The 20,448-nt window shown below is 49.6% G+C and overlaps 2 protein-coding genes across 8 annotated transcripts in view; both read left to right on the plus strand.

The window, feature by feature from the left end:
- The window catches only part of LOC118212403 (rab GTPase-activating protein 1), an 82,937-nt gene that overhangs the window by 34,293 nt on the left and 28,196 nt on the right, over nt 1-20,448 (plus strand). The gene's annotated exons all lie outside the window — the stretch shown is intronic.
- Nucleotides 12,597-19,272, plus strand: LOC118212404 (probable G-protein coupled receptor 21). Its single transcript, XM_035390235.1, has one exon. It carries the CDS (start codon nt 12,827-12,829, stop codon nt 13,871-13,873), a length of 1,047 nt encoding a protein of 348 aa, XP_035246126.1. The 5' UTR covers nt 12,597-12,826; the 3' UTR covers nt 13,874-19,272.

The raw sequence follows: 20,448 nt of genomic DNA on the forward strand, positions 1-20,448 counted from the left end.
GACAATAAAAAACACCAACCCATTTCAACCAGCAGTTCTTCATCTGTGCGTGTAGTTTCATTTCCAAGCATTGTCACTTCTTTCCCCACCTTTCTTGCCAGTTTGTGTTTGCACAAACATTCTGCCCAGTGAACTGATCAAGGAGCCATTTTATCCAGTTTAACCATAATATCATTGATTCTGTGTGAAAAGGTACTGATACAGGAGCCATTTTACCCATCTTAATCATAATCTCATTGATTCTGTGTGAAAAGGTACTGATCCAGTGGCCATTTTACCCATCTTAATCATAATCTCATTGATTCTGTGTGAAAAGGTACTGATACAGGAGCCATTTTACCCATGTTAATCATAATCGCAATGATTCTGTGTGAAAAGGTACTGATACAGGAGCCATTTTACCCATGTTAATCATAATCTCAATGATTATGTGTGAAAAGGTACTGATACAGGAGCCATTTTACCCAACTTAATCATAATCTCAATGATTCTGTGTTGAAAGGTGATGATACAGAAGCCATTTTACCCATGTTAATCATAATCTCAATGATTCTGTGTTGAAAGGTGATGATACAGGAGCCATTTTACCCTTCTTAATCATAATCTCAATGATTCTGTGTGGAAAGGTACTCTAGGGTCATATGGCACATTCATCACAGTCATAATGTGATTGTAAAGCATTTGTGCCAAAGAACTTACAGAAACACATGCTGTTCCCTCCGTGCCTCTCTCTTTGGGTTTTATAATGACTAAACTACATAATAGCATCACAAGCAATATCAAAGCAAAGGCTGGGTTATTCTATAAATAACGTCATCGAAAAAGCATTTAACAAAGGGAAATTTGTTTGCCTCTTTCCCAGCAGCGCTTTGTGGTGGTAGGCAAGTCAGAGCCACTTCCTGTTTGTGATTGCCCCCCCCCCCCCCCCCCCACCAACACAATTGGCGGTGATTTTGAGATCTACATTTGTCCTGATGGAGATTGTGCTTGAGAAGCTTGATCTACACCTGCTTCACAACGGCCCTTTGTGTTCTTCTGCACCTTGTGGGAAACATCCATGGGCTGAGTCCCATAACCGTTGGGATCAGTTGCATTTCAGACTCATGAACGTCTTGCAATTCCTTCGGTGAGGATTTTTGTTTGCAAACGCAGGCCGATTTTATTTTAGACTGTCATGAAGGTAATAATAGGAAAAATCTGTGTTTTCGTGATCTGAAAATAGTTTGCTGTGACAGTGGAAATGATTTAGTTTTAAGACACTTTCAGTGATGTTTACATGCACTCAAAGCTAGGCCTGTTTGTTGTTGATGTGCCAACGCGAGGTGAAATTATGGATGGTAACACTTGACCTCACATTTGCACCTGGCTAGGTTTTGCTGAGAACATGGTTGCTCTGTATGGTTGCCTCCTGGGTCCACAGTGTGTGGGATTGCTTACACTCAGCTCTATTGGTCACCGTGGCTGGTGCATCCCAAAATTCACAAGCCAATTTCACCTTTATACCACACAACAGAATATATAGAATAGAGCAGGACCTCCAAAGCCGCGTTTCCACCGCAGGAACTATACCCCGGAACTAGGAACCTTTTGAGGAACTCAGTGCGTTTCCACCGCAGGAACTAGGGTCTAAATTTAGTTCTGGGGGCTTTGTTTTACCCCCCAAAACGTTCCTGCTCGGGGGGTAGTACTTTCCGAAAGTACAGGAACCTTTTGGGTGGAGCTTGCAGCGCTGAACATTTCTGATTGGTCGAGTACTCGTAGCATTTGTGTTGTATTTATTTTCCGCCATTACCCGCCATGTTTGAAAATATGCAGCGGCAAACCAGTTTATTTTCATAATAACTTCAAATCAAACTTGTATGTTATGCGGCGCAGTAGCCTACTTTTGGTTATAGCCTGTCAACGTCTTGGAATTATAACGTGTGCTCTTCTGTTCTTTTCTTGCTTTAGTATTCGTTTTATAAAATGCTAAGCATTCGTGCTGGGACAGCATATTACGTAGGCTACCAAAACATTCAAACGGATTAATTCGGTTCCTGAATATTTTCTTCCGGATTTTCTTTGTTAGCCCGTTGTAATTGACTCAAAACGTTTGATACAGTTATGTGAGGTATGCGGTAGTTCTGCATAATTAACATTGGTGATACAGTAGCTACAAGCAAACTGGAAATCACCTTCCGCACTTTTTATCCGGGTAAAATAACAGGTTAATTCTAGTAATCTTCCCTTTAGCTTTTTCAGACTGCCGTAATTTTACTCAATTGTACTGCCATTTTTCACTTCCACGAAAAGACCAGGAAGACTATGGACTCATTTATGGTGCATGGTTCGCATCTGGAGGGCACACTTCGCTGCTCGGCTAGCAGTAACTTCGAAGGAAAGCAAACGGTGGCTGTACCACTACTAATTTACATTTTCACGCAAGTCCGAGTTTTCGTTCTATTCTTGTCATTTTGCGATTAGCCTATATGGAATCGACGACGAGAAAGTAATAAAACAGCAAATTGTTTACAACGTGTGCATGTTTTCTGCTGTTAATGAATGTGTTTGAGAGGATATATGAAAATCAATAAATACAAAAGTAACCATATATAGTCATTGTTGGTAACCCGTTGTATATAAGTGGAATAAACCCCTCCGGGCTGTCCCGGTTATTAGAAAATAATGTAGGCTACTTCGGTGGTAGTATGGGGTTACAGAAGAAATCATATGACAGATGGACCGACGACAACGTCAGTGGGCTAATTTGCCTAATCTTAAATAATTTGTGCTACTGCAAGGGTTTGATTTGTCATGGATGTGGCTAGGTTGTTAGCTAGACAACTATGTTTATTTTCATTTTGTTGGACAAATATTCTCATAAAAGAATTTTATTTTTCAAAGGATTCATTATAAATCTGGATTTAGCTCAGAAGGTTTATGTCCTGCCTTCAGTCTTTGAACAGAACTGTCTGTTGTGCTAAATTATGAATCGAATTGAGCTAGCTACAATAAATGTTTCATTGCTTTTAATAAGATAAAAGCTGATTTTTCAGTGTGGGCATATATGAGGCTTTGAGCATTGTAGATTTTTCTCTATATCTCTTGTATGAGTGGATGAAGTAAAATGAATAAAATATGACACAAAAAGTGTTCTGTTCTTGGTATTAATGCTGCAAGTTCAGATGGTAAATTCACTGCCTTATGGACCTATGTAGCACAACGCAAGCTACTTGCAGAGTTTGGGATGTTGCCATTTTGTTGATATATGATATTTTACAAGATGCATACAAGCATTATTACGGTGCAGAGCATGCTGTACCTTAAAATATGACCTTAGGTGATAGGAATGCAATGGTTTCCAGTAATCAGTTGCCAATTTTTCTGCATGTGCTATCAAATGACTCCTGGTTAATTTGATTGGTGACCTGTGTAATTATTCATTTGAAAGTGATTATATATATGTACTGCTGGCTGACCTCTTCTCCAGCAGTGCTTCTGTAATCTTTGTCCTGACCTGTTTTTATTGAACGTAAAGAGGGACTGTTGTCTTGGGGTTTTGGCGGTACCACCTTTAGGGCTGGGTGGCAGGTCTCAGGGGGCACTGGGTCTGATGGAAGTGTGTGCTTAAATGGGACACACGCTTTCAGGGGAGCGATACAAACACATCACTCAGTGGTACTCAGAATTAAGAGATGGCAGAGAAATAACAATAGTAATATGTGCACTGAGGGCAGCATCGGCCTCTCTCTGGCGGTGTGCTCTCCCAGCTGCAGCAGCAGATGTGTCTGTGTGACGGCCGGGCCGGGGGTGCTGGTCTACGTGCGCAGAATGGAGAGGCGGCCTGGCTTTGCGGAGGGGGCGCGTAGCGGTGCTGTCACGTTAGCGCCCCGCGGCCAGAGCGCCGTTTTTCCAGCCGGTTTGTTTGTGTGCGCGCCGGCTGAGGGGCGCGTTTCCTGGGGTCTGAGATGTGCCTGCCGTTACGTAAAGTCAACATCTCCAGGCTGCCGACCCAGGTGGCAGCAACATGTTCTTCCCTGCTGCCACCTCCCTCTCCCACTCTGAGGTCTGTCCAAATAAACTCAGTCCTGTTGCCACTGGGCTGTGCGGAGTCAGGGGGGGTGGTGGGGGGGACAGAAGAGACAGGCCACAGCCTGTCCCCGCTGCAGGACGTGCCCCTTCCCGCGGAACATTAGTCACTCTGAAGGACGTCTGTGTATCGCTTGATGTTTCGCTATTTGGCGGGTTTTAAATGCACGTGTAAGGATAATCATTCCTTGTCGGTCTGTTTTCTTGATGCTGTAGAATGAACAGTCATTTGGGGGATGGTACCATTGGATGATTACTTAGATTTTATTAAAATATGTATTTTAGTTTCATTATCTTAAAATGGAAGTTTTTGTAAAGTATAGAGTCTATTAATGAAAGTTGTAGGAAATGTAAACCAGGCACAGGACTACAGCATGGTGTTGAAATGACATGGAATGAGATGGTTTTTGGACGTAAATGACATCCCATATCACTGCATTCAGTGTAATTGTGGTGAACTGCACTGTGGCGGTTCAGATTTATTAGCTGATGAGGGAGGTTTTTTTAGAGAGAGCGGTTGTGAACCCGATCAATACTTTATATCGTTTTGGCTTTTTAATAAAACTGATGTTTTAGGCTGGCCCACGCAGTGCTGTCTTTGGAGTCCCCTCAGAGGCAGGTTTGTGGAGGGGGCAGAGCGGGACAGCGCTGTGTTTGGAGTCCTCTCAGAGGCAGGTTTGTGGAGGGGGCAGAGCGGGACAGCGCTGTGTTTGGAGTCCTCTCAGAGGCAGGTTTGTGGAGGGGGCAGAGCGGGACAGTGCTGTGTTTGGAGTCCTCTCAGAGCCAGGTTTGTGGAGGGGGCAGAGCGGGACAGTGCTGTGTTTGGAGTCCTCTCAGAGGCAGGTTTGTGGAGGGGGCAGAGCGGGACAGCGCTGTGTTTGGAGTCCTCTCAGAGGCAGGTTTGTGGAGGGGGCAGAGCGGGACAGCGCTGTGTTTGGAGTCCTCTCAGAGGCAGGTTTGTGGAGGGGGCAGAGCGGGACAGTGCTGTCATTCGTTCTCTACGCTCGTCTGTGGCTCTTATTTCTTTCCACGTAGGCTGGTCCTGCGCTCAGTCAGAAACAGAGGTGTATAATATCAAGGGGCCCTGTCAGCACTCGTAGCACAGAAAGCATTGGCCTCTCTCTGCAGTCCTGGGCTCGACCGCTTGCTTCTCCTCGGGCACTTTTGTATTGATCAGGAAGGGAATTGAGCTCAGTGCAGGTCTCATTCACAGTCCATTGAGTCTAGATCATTATACATCAATTAAATGTGTCCATCAGTACCACCTATAGATTACAGTCATGCATCTGTGCCTGTAGGAACTTACAAGGAGGCAGCAGAAAAAAAGCTCTCTTTGTGAAGTGCTGAAATCAGAAATGAACTGGCTAACTGAAGAGTTCTTTCAGACAGCCTCTAATGGTTCATCGTAGGCCTTAAGGTGGTTCATTCTAAAAGATCTCAGATGGATAAGAAATAAAAATAAGTACATTTTGCTGTGCACAGTGTCAGGTTATCCCTCAGGAAGTTTTCTGTCAGGTACAATCCAGCCTCTCTCCACTCTTTGCCTCTGTCTGAGACTCAGACAGCAGAACTGGCTCTACAGTGCTGTCAGACCAGAGTGTGGTGTTTAGGGCTAGAACCTTTTCTATCAGTTTATATGGTTTTAGTTTAAATGCTGGACACACGCTTGCTCCCGCTCCCAATTTAAACTAATGGAATAATGATATTTTTTTAATCTATTCAAAATCTGAAAGAAGTAGTATGTCTTGTCACACTCTTATAGAAGGTGTGCATTAATCACAATCTCTTCTTGAAATATATTGATTTGGGTTCTCCTTTCCAGTACTTTATCAAATGATCTTCTGTTGGATTTTCTGCTTGTACTTTCTTTAATGGTTCAAATTTGAAGGCCTTGTGACCTGGGTTTGGTTTTAAATTGTATTTAAAAACGTGACACCTAAATATAGTGAATTAGCCTCTATGAAATCGCTTTCACCTGTGTGCAAGTGCAATAGTATGCAATAATAGAGGAAATCAGGAAGGGGACATTGTAAATTACCTTGGGTATGTTCATCTACGTTACAGTGCGTAAACTGATCTGTCCTCAATTTATTATTCTGAATCAACTATTGGATTTAGCCAGACAGTATATAAAGATTCAGTTGTCAGTTGTGCAGTCAATGTAGTCCTTGCTGTAACTGGAATGTGGATTTGAATAAAGATAGCAACATTATTATTTCTTCTTCTGAAGTCCTTCTATGGGATATGAACCCCCACCATTCACTCCCAAAATTGGCTCTGCTATTCCTTGTCCAGCCATCCCCCATGACTGGCTAAAGTGGCCTATTGTTTTTGTGGATGGTGGAGCCTCTCTTGGCCATTTTGGAATGGAGCCTGTGACTTCTGTTTGACAGCTCCGTAAGCAGTAACTGTAAAGGAGACATAATCTGCTCATGAAGGCACAATGGCCGGCATTTGGCCCTGCGTTATAGATTATATAAGGGGGAGCTCAGGCAGTGTGCCAGGGGTGGAAGGTTGTTTTTGTCCTGATCAGAGCCTCACTGTTCCTGAGGTGGACACTTCTAGTTCCAGGGCAGTGTTGCGTCACTGTGCTCCCTTATTGTGTGCTTAACCCCTCACAATGCTCCTGTGCCAGGTTCCCTGTGTCAGATGCATGCATTGCAATGCCACATTGCATGTAATGCCTGAAGGGCAAGCAGGGCAATGTCCACATTGGGTCTTTGTTGGAAGCAGGTTACGACCTTAAACAACAATACGCTCTGTGTGTTCAGCTCATGGCTTGATGTAGGATTGTTTGTTGAATTAGCGGCAAGTCTTTACAGTATTAAAAATGCCAATGATAAGACAATCAACTTGTTCTCCTCTTCCTGGATGGCTGGAATGTTAAACACAGACAGCGCACCGCGGGTTCAGCTGTGCGTTTGCATTTTGATATTTTGGCTGTTGGACAGCAGTTGAGTCTGGACTGAAAATGATGTGTGACGGCTAATGAGGAAGTGTTTTAAGTAAAGTGGTGTGTCTGGAATAGCTGCAGCTTTATTTCAAGAAAACTATTTGGATTTGCCATGGGAATGGAAATTGCGTTGCTACGGGATACGGCAATTCCTATGGGAAATTGATAATAATATGAGAATATTCATGGGGTTTGCTACTTAAAACAAGATGTTGCCTCATTCAGTGGTAATACATCACCAAAGAGGTTATTTCGATGTTGTTAATTTAAACATTTGAACTGAACCCCTGGATCGTCAATCATATTCGTTTGTTCTAAAAATTTGAATCAATTTCTCTGTTACAAATGTGTAATATATGTGATATTTTCACCAAGGTTTCAGCAACCGCTATTGCAAAATTACTTTGAAATTTTACAGTTTTATAGCCATGATGTGCAATATTGAGACAAGGTTAATAATAAAGCACTGAATACATTTGTTAGTTTGAACTGCACAGAATGGCTGCATCAAAATGCAACATTGATCACTTTTTGCGGATCGATAAATTCTCTTTTGCCGATTTAAACGAACATGAACTGTGTAGAAAGTCAGTTGATTAAAGTTTTTTTTTTGTACGCCCGTCGGGGAGCCGCATGTCTGGAGCCGCCTGCACGCTCCTGGTGTTTGTCCTGCGGTTTTTAGGGGTCCCCATGGTAACGGCTCCCGGTGAGGAGGGGGCTGGCGTCACGGCTGGGCGCTCGGGCCGCTCGGCGCGCGACCCATACTGCGGCCAGATGCGGCGCTCTCAGAGGTCAAACGCCCCGCCCCTCCCAGCGGCTCACCCGCCGCGCCATATGGTGAAGGAGCACACAATGGCCGCCTGTTTCCGCTCACCAGACCACGTCTGAGCCCGGCCAGGGGGTCCAGTCTAATGTCACCACTGTTTTATTTTCACACAGCGCGCGGTTGTTAACAGTACCATCACTGCTGGAACACTACGTTTCCCCTGTCTAAGGTCTCTACATATACGGTTGGTCATAAGTATTATGTAGTAACCTCAAAGAATTCGGGACCCAGCACACAAGACTTTGCTCAGGCAGTGAAAGGAATGATTAATGTTTAATTTGTAAAAAAAGCAATATTAATCGACAAACAAACAGAAGAATCAATAAAATAATACCAAGCAGCTGTTTTAGTGTTACCTGCTCTTTGGTGAATTCATATATTAGTGTGGATATTTCCATATGTAAATATGTATATATGGATTCTGTCATATTGCTCTTCATGAATAGCTGTCCCTGAAAACATGGAAACTAGTTTTTCCCTCAGTCTCCGATTTTACATTCACACTAATACTGTGTCATAAATTATTTCAGGTGTGTGGTAGGAGTTAGGCAGCAGGAGTTATGTGTTTTGATCAATTCTTTCAGAAATTTCGACCCCCCATTTTTCCTTTTTTAAGGGCATTGTCATGCTAATGAATCTCTGAACTGGGTGGTGCTGCTTATGCTCAATTGACCTTTATGCGAAATTCACAAGACACCTTCCACTGCAGTGCAGCTAGCTCGCTTGTTACATGGAAGTCCATCCTCCATGTCACACGTACAGTTAATTATTTAGTAATAATTACTTTAAATACCCAAGGATAATTTCTTGGGCGTGAAATTCAGGCAGGCTGGTTTTGATATTGATAGGTCACGTGGCGGCTATTGATATCGGTGGGTCACATGTGACGGCTAGCTAGCTGTGTGGAAGTGAATGGGCTGCGTATGGGGGACGCTAACCAGCGCACGTGTGAAAGTGACTGGGCTGCGTATGGGGGACGCTAACCAGCGCACGTGTGAAAGTGACTGGGCTGCGTTTGTGGGACGCTAACCAGCGCATGTGTGAAAGTGACTGGGCTGCGTATGCAGGACGCTAACCAGCGCACGTGTGAAAGTGACTGAGCTGCGTATGTGGGATGCTAACCAGCGCACATGTGAAAGTGACTGGGCTGCGTATGCTGGACGCTAACCAGCGCACATGTGAAAGTGACTGGGCTGCGTATGCAGGACGCTAACCAGCGCACATGTGAAAGTGACTGAGCTGCGTATGCTGGACGCTAACCAGCGCACATGTGAAAGTGACTGAGCTGCGTATGCAGGACGCTAACCAGCACACGTGTGAAAGTGACTGGGCTGCGTATGCAGGACGCTAACCAGCACACGTGTGAAAGTGACTGGGCTGCGTATGCAGGACGCTAACCAGCACACGTGTGAAAGTGACTGGGCTGCGTTTGTGGGACGCTAACCAGCGCACGTGTGAAAGTGACTGGGCTGCGTATGCAGGACGCTAACCAGCGCACATGTGAAAGTGACTGGGCTGCGTATGCAGGACGCTAACCAGCACACATGCTGTATGCCTGCACCAGTGCTCCTCCTCAGAGGGAGGATCAGAGCCGCCCGAGTGAAACCTCCTGTCCTAATAATGGATGAGCGCGCACTCCCCGCCCCTTCAGCTGCAGGTATTTTTAGCTCCTCGTCTTCCTCGGCGAGGATGCTCCCGAGAACAGAGGGGATGTGTCCGGAGCGAGACCGCACGCTCCGCACCTCCCCAGCACGAGGCAGAGGCGTCTGCGCAGCCGCCAGCGTGGCCAGCCGCACACGCGCCCTGCAGGGGCTCCAGGGTCGCGTGCACAGGGGCTCCAGGGCGCAGGCACAGGGGCTCCAGGGCGCAGGCACAGGGGCTCCAGGGTCGCGTGCACAGGGGCTCCAGGGCGCAGGCACAGGGGCTCCAGGGTCGCGTGCACAGGGGCTCCAGGGTCGCGTGCACAGGGGCTCCAGGGTCGAGTGCACAGGGGTTCCAGGGCGCGGGCACAGGGGCTCCAGGGTCGCGTGCACAGGGGCTCCAGGGTCGCGTGCACAGGGGCTCCAGGGTCGCGTGCACAGGGGCTCCAGGGTCGCGTGCACAGGGGCTCCTGGGTCCCGTGCACAGGGGCTCCGGGGTCGCGTGCACAGGGGCTGCAGGGTCGCGTGCACAGGGGCTCCTGGGTCGCGTGCGCAGGGGCTCCAGGTCGCGTGCACAGGGGCTCCAGGGTCGCGTGCACAGGGGCTCCTGGGTCGCGTGCACAGGGGCTCCTGGGTCCCGTGCACAGGGGCTCCGGGGTCGCGTGCACAGGGGCTGCAGGGTCGCGTGCACAGGGGCTCCTGGGTCGCGTGCGCAGGGGCTCCAGGTCGCGTGCACAGGGGCTGGGATGCAGCAGGGGCGGCAGCAGACTCAGTCACGCAGTAGCAGTGTGTGTAATGGGGGGGGGGGGGGGGGGCTGGTACACTGTGCATCCACACACATGTAAACACACATACATTGTTCTGAGGGCTTGTCTTCATATCAGTCCTTACCTCAGGCTGAATTTTAAATGGAGGATCTCTATAAGTCTTGTCTGGATATGGTATCCTCATATCAAATGTGGCTGTCCGGTCTCCCTCATCCATATTTACTGTCAGACAGTCTCACTCCTTCTTAAGTCACCACACCACCAACTCCCTCATCTACACCAGGGGCATCAGACTCTCGCCCTGTGAAGTCACAGCGTCTGCACATCTTATTTTATTTCAAACCACAGGCCCCGGAATCAAGGTGTTGACTTTTTAGCCAGTCGCTGACCTCAATTAAGAAGCACCAAAAACCTACCGTCTCTGTGTCCTTCCAGGAGTGGGCTCTTGGAACTGCAGTTCCCAGGGGCCCCGTGCGTCCCATTGTGTTTGTGCCTTTCCTTGCTTCCTTTGCCGCTCCTCATGTTGGGGGCGTTCCCAGGCTGCTGCAGTTCATTGTGCTCCCAGAATCTGCCATACGGCGCACTTTCACTAGACCACTGCTTATTTCTGCTATCTGAAGTCTTTTTTAAATTTCCATTTGGCACCAATGTAGGAAATTCCTTTTAATCTTTGATGGGTTTGAAGCGAATGGTTTACTGGATGAGGCGCATTAGCAGAAGAAATAAGTTACAAGTATAAGTGGTTATTAATAAAACGGCATTTATTTTCCAACAACTTGCACAGTCAATCCACTATTAAATGTTTTCATGATAATGGGAAATTTATACTGTGTATTTATACAATCAGTATATCAACACGCACAGGCCTGAGTGTCCTTATTTTAATTCTTAAAGGGAGACATGCTGTATTACGTTTCATGCTTTATATGAAAATTCTTTCCTCTAAGTAGATGTATAACATTAACTTGATTGTATTTGGATCTTTTTGTTGTAATTAAAATTGGTCTCGCTAGTTGATCCACGAACAGAGGATATGTACATATACAGAATTGCAGAGATTTTCTTTCTCAGTCAGAACAGCATGTTTTATATTTTTAATTTTGATGAAAATATTTGGCTTGCTAACAGTGGCGAGCAGTGCCTAGCTCATAGTGGTAATATATAACCTTTACCCGTTTGTATCCTCCATCTACTTTAAAAGCACAGTGAACATGTAATTCCCCATAAGAGTGCTGTACTATAAGGTGCAGCTGATGAGGTCATGAAACTGGATGTTTATGATGTCATGACTGTAATTTGCCTTTTTTGTACTAAATGAATGAGGTTTATAAAAGCTGAAAAGACTGATGTAATGGAGAAAGTAAAAGATTGGGCACTGTATATGCTCTGCATTCAGCATGAATCAGATATAGTCCTTAAGCATAGGTTAGTTTTCTGAGAGGTCAGCTGTGTGTGTGTGTGTGTGTGTGTGTGTGTGTGTGTGCCAGAGAGGGTGCAGGGAACTCCTAGCTTTTCCTTGCTGCAGCTGCTCACTGGCTGGGTCTAAGGAGGGAGGAGCTCTCTGCCATCACTGCTGCAGAGAGAGAAAGAGGGAGGGAGAGGGTCGAGAGAGGGAGAGAGGGAGAGGGGGGCGAGAGAGAGAGGGAGAGGGGAGAGAGAGGGAGAGGGGAGAGAGAGAGAGAGGGAGGGAGAGAGAGGGAGGGAGGGAGGGAGGGAGAGAGCAGCGCTGCATCAGGGCCACAGCAGTCTGAGAAGCGGTTTCGCTGCAGTGGGGACGCTCGCTCGCTCGCTCATCTACATTCCAGACGCCGCTGTCTCACCGGGGGATCGGGGCTCTCTCTGAAACGCCGCTCACCCTCGCTCACCCTCGGCTCCTCCGGCATCCTCGCTCCTCTCTGCCGCGCGCCGGCTGTGAGGGAGAGGACTCTCCGCGGCGTCTCCCCTGCTCAGGTCGGCGTGAGGAGCCGCGTTCCTGGGGCTGTCCTCCGGAGGCCGTCTGCGTTCGGCGGGAGAGCGCAGCGCCGCTTTTTTCTCCCAGGGTCCCCGGCGACCTCCGCCGCCGTCTCTCTGCCGTCTCTCAGCCGAGGCTGGAATTCCTCTCATCGGACCCGACAGCGGTAGACAACAGAGCCTCCTTCCTCTCGTGCCGCCCCCCCCCCCCCCCCCCCCCGCTCCCCCGCCGTCCGACCGCGTCGTGCCGAGCAGGAGCGCGTCCCGCGGAGAGCAGGGGGTAGAGCGCGACGCTCCGGACGCGCCCCCCCCCCCCGCCCCGCTGTGGATATCTGCGCGCTCTCAGGAATGCGCCGCTTCTGAGGAGGATCCCCCCTCCCCGCCCCCCTCCCCAGGATTCGCCGGGCTGCTGACATGGCAGCCGCCGCCCGCCGCCGCATCCACAGGCCCTCGCTGGGGCGCCAGCACCGCGCGCGTCTGCTGAGGTAGAGAGGAGTCACGCGCTCGGCCACAGGGAGACAGGCAGAGAGAGAGAGAGAGGCGGGCTGCCCGTCAGTCAAGCCCCCCCTCCCCCCTCCCCCCTGGGAATGCCCAGAGGGAAGACCCCAAAACCCGCCTCAACATGAACGACTCGTCAGACAGCAACCAGAGCAGTCCGCCCTTCTGCCTCCTGGACCTGGGCTACTCGCACGTGCTCAACACCTGCGTCCTGGAGGTGGCCATCATCCTCTTCCTCACCGTGCTCATCATCGCCGGGAACCTGGTGGTGATCTTCGTCTTCCACTGCGCGCCCCTGCTCAACCACCACACCACCAGCGCCTTCATCCAGACCATGGCCTACGCCGACCTGCTGGTGGGCGTGAGCTGCCTGATCCCGTCGCTCTCCCTGCTGCACTACCTGAGCCGGCTGGACGAGGAGCTCACCTGCAAGATCTTCGGCTACATGGTGTCGGTGCTGAAGAGCGTCTCCATGGCGTCGCTGGCGTGCGTGAGCGTGGACCGCTACGTGGCCATCACGCGGCCGCTCTCCTACGCCACGCTGGTGACGGCGTGCCGCCTGCGCGTCTGCATCGTGCTCATCTGGCTCTACTCCGGGCTCGTCTTCCTCCCCTCCTTCTTCGGCTGGGGCAAGCCCGGCTACCACGGCGACATCATGCGCTGGTGCGCGGAGTCCTGGGCCACGCGGCCGCACTTCACCTCCTTCATCGTGGCGCTGCTGTACGCGCCCGCCGCCCTCACCGTCTGCTTCACCTACTGCAACATCTTCCGCATCTGCCAGCAGCACACGCGCGAGATGAGCGAGCGCCGCGCCCGCTTCGGGCCCCAGGAGGGCGAGCCGGGCGAGGGCCCCGCCTCGCCCGACAAGCGCTACGCCATGGTGCTCTTCCGCATCACCAGCGTCTTCTACATCCTCTGGCTGCCCTACATCATCTACTTCCTGCTGGAGAGCGCCGGCATCTACCGCCACCCCGTGGCCTCCTTCCTCACCACCTGGCTGGCCATCAGCAACAGCTTCTGCAACTGCCTGATCTACAGCCTGTCCAACAGCGCCTTCCGCAAGGGCCTGAAGCGGCTGTGCTCCTTCTGCGTGCGCCGCGTCGACGGCAAGAAGCCGCCGGCCGCCGGAGGAGGAGGAGGAGGCAGCGCGCGCTCGGCGTGCCACGCGTAGGGACCCCCCCGGGGACTCGCTCGGGAGGACCGAGGGGCCGGCCCGCGCACGCTCCGGCGCCATTGGCCGTCACCCGGCCGCTAAGAGAGCGGCTTCTGGCAGCTCCTGCCCCCGCAGCCCGCTGTGCCATGTGGAAAGTGCCCGGTGTGGGGACGGAGAGGGGACGGTGTGCGGGTTCTGTGGGCACACTGAGGCGACGGTGTGCGGGTGGCGTGGGCACACTGAGGCGACGGTGTGCGGGTTCTGTGGGCACACTGAGGCGACAGTGCGGGGGTGGCGTGGGCGGGCTCCAGAGTGGCCAGAGTTTTGGGCCCAGCTCCCAGCTCCTCTAGTTTCAGGCCCTCGTTTGGATAATATTCACTCCTTAGTCTTTGCCAAATAACGTCCTACTGCAAAAAAAACAGAATGATAAAAACACTGCAGGTCCTCGCGTTGTGCGGACGCTAGGCCTTTCTGGAATGCAAAAAAATGTACTATTTATGTGGCGGGAGTGCAGAACGCTGCCTTCCATACTACTGCACTTACAATGAGGTGACCTGTTTAGTCTGAAAGCAGCTAATTTAGACTGTTGCCACGTGTGTGTCAGTGGACTTTTTCGGTGTGTACAATCTGTTATCTGTTTAATCATTGTTTTCAGGCCGCTGCTTAGAGAATCTTTCGCGATTAGATCGAGCTGAGGAGAGCAGCGAGCGCACAGCGTGACCGTTTCCCCGCAAACCTGCGGCCGCCCGTCCGTCCGTCCGGAGGCATGAGCAGCGGCGTCAGGTTTTATTTATTTCTTTTTTGAAGCGAGGTCCCCGTGGCGGGATCGACCTGCTCAGAAACGCGCGACTCTCCCAGGAAGCCGGCGCCCGGCGCCTGACCTCCCGTTTTGTTTATGGAGGGTCGCGTTTCGGAAACGGCGATCCCTGCCGGGGCGTCCGCCTCTCGCCTGCGCGCTCTCGGCCGAACGCTCCCAGCTGCTCGCCCGCGGGTCCTGCGGTGCTGCCCCGATGGTGGAGCGGGAGAAGGAGAAGGTTTATTTATTTCGCAGGGATCTCTCTCTCCGCTGACGTTCCTCTTTCCTCCTGGACCACTGCTGTCTGTCAGGGCACTAAGGGCTGCTGTGTTCAGGCCTCAGCCTGGCCAGCTGTATCACAGAACAAGCGACGCAATAAGCAACTAAATGAAGAAAAACGAGTTTTTTTATTTAAATGTTTTGTCGATAGATTTTCTAATTTTTTTTTGTAGTCTCTATTTAATGCTGAGAAAACAATTTAAGTCTGCCTCTGGTAAGAATTCATTTGGTATACTTGCATTCTGTACATGCCTACAGAAGCAATTAAATTGTTCCTGCACACTCCTCTTCCTGACCAGCGATTGGTCGGCAGATATTCACAGAAGGGCAGGGATTATCTGCTTCAGTAGCAGAACATGGTTTTTAGGGATTAAGTTCCCTCCACAGTAATCGCCAGGCAAAGTCTTAATCTGTGGACAGGCGCTGCTGCCATTACTGACATCATGAGTGGCTTTTCTGTGAGCAGAAGCATGCTTTTAGTGTGGAGGGGTTCTTGGTGAGCAAGTATTGGGTGTCTCAATAAGGACTTGCGATTGATCGCATGGGTCAAGAGAAGAGGATGTTGTGACCTGCTGTTTTAAAAAAATGCCTTCTTTTCCATGTGCAAATGGGTTAGGAGCAGGCATGGACCTAATTACTATGGTTGCAGTGTCCATTTTGGTTTGAGTTACATTTATGGCCATGAATGGCCCTGATCATTCAAGAGTCACCTTTTTTATGGTTGGTATAGAATTGCATTGCTGTTAGCATAGAGCCTGGCTTCTTTGTAGATTTGACCGTTGCTTTTAAGGAGTCACACCACTCTTTAGTATATTAACGGATGTTTGTTTGGAAGGCGAGGGGCTGGGTCACGTTGCGCAGACGCTGAGAGAGGGGCGGGAGCTAGCAAAGCGGCCGCTGGGGCTCAATGGAGACAGCCCCTGAAGTCAGGACAGAGCCCCGCCCACTCTTCAGCCTGGCGGACGAGCCGCAGAGAGGGGGGGCGTCTGTGGGGTCCGCGGCGGTGCGGCTGCAGCGGCGTGTTCGAGGTGAACATCTCAGCGCTGATCTGTGCTGAGGAGGCGGAGGGGTGGCCCGCTGCACCGCCGGCTGGAGAGCGGTGGCGGTTAGCTAGCGAGTCCAGGCGTAGGGTCTGCGCACAGCTGGGATAAGCGCCAGTGCGCTCGGCTGAGCAGCGACCGAGAGCGCTTCATTCGTCTGAGTCTCTCCCAGAAGCAGTCTTCCTGGGCCCAGCACTGTCTCCAGGAGTTCAGCCTCAGTTGTGCTCTCGCACTGATAAATATTCACCTCTGTATGGATGATGCAGTTCATGCAGATTTTGGGTTCCACATGGATTCCCCTTATTCTTAAAAAATGTTTTAAAAAATCAAGTGAAAGTGCAGTTTTCCGAAATTGTTAGTCTTCCTAGATGACCAAAGTTAAATATTGATTTAGTAGCAAGTTGATAGTTTGTTGGGGGTAATGGGAGGAGATCTAAAAGTCCTTTTTGGTGACATGTAGACATTGAATTTGCTGCACCCTCAGGCCACTGAATGCGATATTGTTGCTGACGGTAACGTCAAGCCCAGCTTCTCTCGGAGTGGATTTCACTGAAAAGGCTTGATTTAGCGTGCGTTTTGAGCACCTGTGGTAGTTACAGATTCAGCCTAAGAGCTAATGAAAGGGTGATTTAGCGTGCGTTTTGAGCACCTGTGGTAGTTACAGATTCAACCTAAGAGCTAATGAAAGGGTGATTTAGCGTGCGTTTTGGGCACCTGTGGTAGTTACAGATTCAACCTAAGAGCTAATGAAAGGGTGATTTAGCGTGCGTTTTGGGCACCTGTGGTAGTTACAGATTCAGCCTAAGAGCTAATGAAAGGGTGATTTAGCGTGCGTTTTGGGCACCTGTGGTAGTTACAGATTCAGCCTAAGAGCTAATGAAAGGGTGATTTAGCGTGCGTTTTGGGCACCTGTGGTAGTTACAGATTCAGCCTAAGAGCTAATGAAAGGGTGATGGTGAAGCCCTTCACACGTCCTTGATCCGAAGGGGTTTGACTTTTTTAGACCGATTTATTTTTTTACTTGTCACATCAGTCTTAAGCATGTGTTGAAGTGCATATATTTATATTTGTATTCTGAATACAGACGCAGACAGCAGGAAGGTGTTTGAAGGCGGGCGGCGTGAGGGAATGACGGGCATGGGGACTGTTTTCTATTGCCATGCTGTTGCAGGGTACCGTGCAATATTTTTACATGCAGTGTTTTCCACTTGCAAAGCGATTTATTCAGAACAATGAGAACATATCACGGGATCTTCGGAAAAGGGCTTTTCTGTTCTCCCTCGGTCCCGAAGCGTGTCTGTCGCGCGTCAGTCTCCGTGTCTGTACCCGCGAGGCGTCTCTGATGTCTGTGACGGGTTTCTGAGGCGGGCGGAGTCGCGGGAATGTCAGCGCTTCAGCGGGCGCTCGCGTCTCTGGCGTCGCGCGGGACGCGGGCTAGCGCTGCGGCGCGCCTGGCGCTCCTGTTTTTTCACATTTCCAGGCGGGCGGATGGAGTCTCTCAGATGGTCTGAGATGGGGACTCGTAGAAGGCGTCTCCGCGCGGTGACGGACGCCGCTGACTGCGGCTGCTCGCTGGGTGAATCCGCTCCTGCGGTTGGGTCTCTGTGTTGGGAGCGCGTTCGGGGGCTGAATCGCAGGGCGTGTGCGCAGGGAGAGAACACGCCTGCCCACCTGCCTGCCCTTAACGCTGACGCTAATGTGGCCAAGCAGCCAAACAGACCACATTTCACAAACCCCATTTTCATCGAAGGGAGATCCACCCAGATGAAATTCTCCCTCACCCTTACGACATTTAGATAAGTTCTCACTGAATTCTGGAGACGTTTCTCATGAGTATTCACGTACGTAAAGGGGAATGTCTATGATGTGGACGTGTTTGAACTCATTCTGTGTACTATAGCAGCAAATAAAGTACAGTGCACTTGAAATTCACTGCTCACAGCCCTGATGTTATTAGACCAATAGCACTTTGTGTGTATTCGTGGGAGCCAACTAATTGAAATTTGAACAACATATATTTTTATCTTCTGACTCTGTTCACCGAAATAGTCCTCCGGCTCTGTTTATTGAAATACAACAATAATGCAGTAGATCATCATCTACGCATCTGCTATCAGATAACATGAGTTCCTCTTTCAATGTGCTGTCACGTCGCTGGGTTTTTATGGACATTTATGGACAGATGATGATGTGACTGCTTTTTTTTATTGTAATTTTTTATTTTATTTATTTTTAGTTTCTTGCTTTTATGAGTGTTGGTCTGAACTCAGATGTTCAGGCTCATGTGCTTCGGTTGTGTGTTTTATCAGGTGGTTTGAGTGCTTCTGTTTTTTCCTCCCATGGACACAAATGCCTTTTTTTGGACCACTGAGGTTATTGAAGCGCTGAGGCTAATGCTGTTGCTCCAAACTTAGTACCTCAAGAATAACAGGTTTTTGTATGAAGTCCGATGGGAAGGGTTAGCCGATGTCTGAGAAGCGCCAGCTCTTTCCAGGTTACGTTTTTTTTAAAAATACACAGTTAGTTGACGGTACTGAGGCTGAGGGCGCACTGAAAATTCTCACCGATGCATGTTGTGGGACGTTTCTCTGCCAAAGAGCAGCCCCTTTTCTTTTCCTGTGGGAACAGCGCGCTGTTCTCGAAAGCGGAGTCAAGGGCCAGTGATCCCGGGGGACCCCGCTCCTCGTGTTGACCCGCTCCGCAGTGCCATATTAGGGCGTAAAAACCTGCCGGGGGCCCGGTTCCGGGGAACGCATGTTTGCTCTGGAACAGCGTGTCCCCTTCGACCGGAGGAAAACTCCCCGCCGCCGTCCTTCGCCAGGCTCTCCGCTGTAGCGCCGCTGGCATCAGAGGAGCGTCTCATTGAATTTGCCTTGTATATATCCTGAAACCTTTAGGTTCCCCTGCTGATCCCTTAATAGAATGCTCATGGATTAGGCCATTTTGGAGTCTGATCGTATCTGGGGGGAAAAAAAATTGAAGAAAAAAAAAAATACACGGAGACTGTTGACCTTTCAGATGTCCCAAAGCATTTTTTTTTACGTGTTATCACATGAAGAAGGTTGTAAAGAGCCAAACTGTATCTTGTGAATGCTGAACAGACTTCTGCTTCTGTTTCTCCAAACACATGGAGAAACGGGCAATCATTTAGAAAGTGTCCCCTGAAACGCGGCGTGTTGGTGAGGTGCGTCAGTACCGCGAGTTTTCACATGTAGTAATGTCTGTTTTGGAATACAGTTGTCAATAATATATTTATATTCTGGTCATATCTGCACTGAGTAAATAAATGTGACATTATTTAAGGGCTTTTGGTGGTTATTGTGCGTGTGTGGCTGGCAGGCGCTCTCCTGGCTCATCTGTTTGTGCAGTAGAACCTGAGGGTCCTGCAGTCTCCATTACCTCCTTAATCAGCGACAGAGCTGCGGACCAAGAGCCCCTTTCATCCATCTGGCTATTCTTAGCGCCTGGAGCAGGAGCCCCAGTCTGAGCTACTGCAGCACTGCCCTGAGGAAACGCTCCATCTCTCCCTCCTGCTCTTTCTCTCACCATCGCTTTCTTCCTCTCTGTCTCCCTCTCTTTCCATCTCCATCTCCCTCTCTCCCTCTTTCCCCTCTTCTCTCTCTTTCTCCCTATCTCCCTCTTTTCCCTCTCATCCCTCCCTCTTTCTCTCTCCATCTTCCTCTCTCCCTCTTTCTCTCTCCATCTCCCTCTCTCCCTCTTTCTCTGTCCATCTCCCTCTCTCTTGCTCTTTCTCTCTCACTCTCTTTTCCTCCCTCTCTCTCTTATTCTTTTTTTCTCTCCGTGTGAAGGGGGAAGTGGGTGATAAGCAGCAGGGCATTCTAGGCTTAGCACTGCTGAGCTGTCATCGCTGGACTGCAGGTCCCAGAAGCCGCTCCAAAAGAAAAACAAAGGGCCTTTCTGACCATTGTTGTGTGACAGAATAAACCTGCCCCATAAACAGTGGGAAAAGAACAGTCTTTCCTGTGGAAGCCCCCCCCCCCTTCGCCACCACACACACACACACACACACACACACACACACGCACTCTCACGCAGTCACTTGCTATGTTATTCTTGCTCCAGGCATGCAAAGAGTTGATATGGATGTGTTTAAGTACTTTGAGGCAACCAGGTTTCAGTTTATTTCAGGCCCCGATAACCCCCAGCCCAGAGTGGGGAGAGGATAAACAGTGATTGTGATCAGAACCAGAGTGTGGAGAGCAGCAGGTCAGCACCAGGACCGCTCTGGAGCCAGCTCAGGTCCTGTCATGGGAACTCGGCTCCCGGGGCCCGGACAGAGTTTTTTCTCATGGCTTTTCCTCCATCGTTTCTTTGTTTATTATTCTTTCTTCCTGCCTTTCTTTTCATGCTCTCTATCTTTTGTTTTTGATTTCCTTTTTGGAAGCTGTATGAGAAAACCTACGGGGAGTGAGAAAGCGGAGACCCTGCCATTCCAAACACTCTGAACATAACTCCGC

This window comes from Anguilla anguilla, chromosome 14, assembly GCF_013347855.1.
Source record: "Anguilla anguilla isolate fAngAng1 chromosome 14, fAngAng1.pri, whole genome shotgun sequence".
NCBI lineage: Eukaryota > Metazoa > Chordata > Actinopteri > Anguilliformes > Anguillidae > Anguilla > Anguilla anguilla.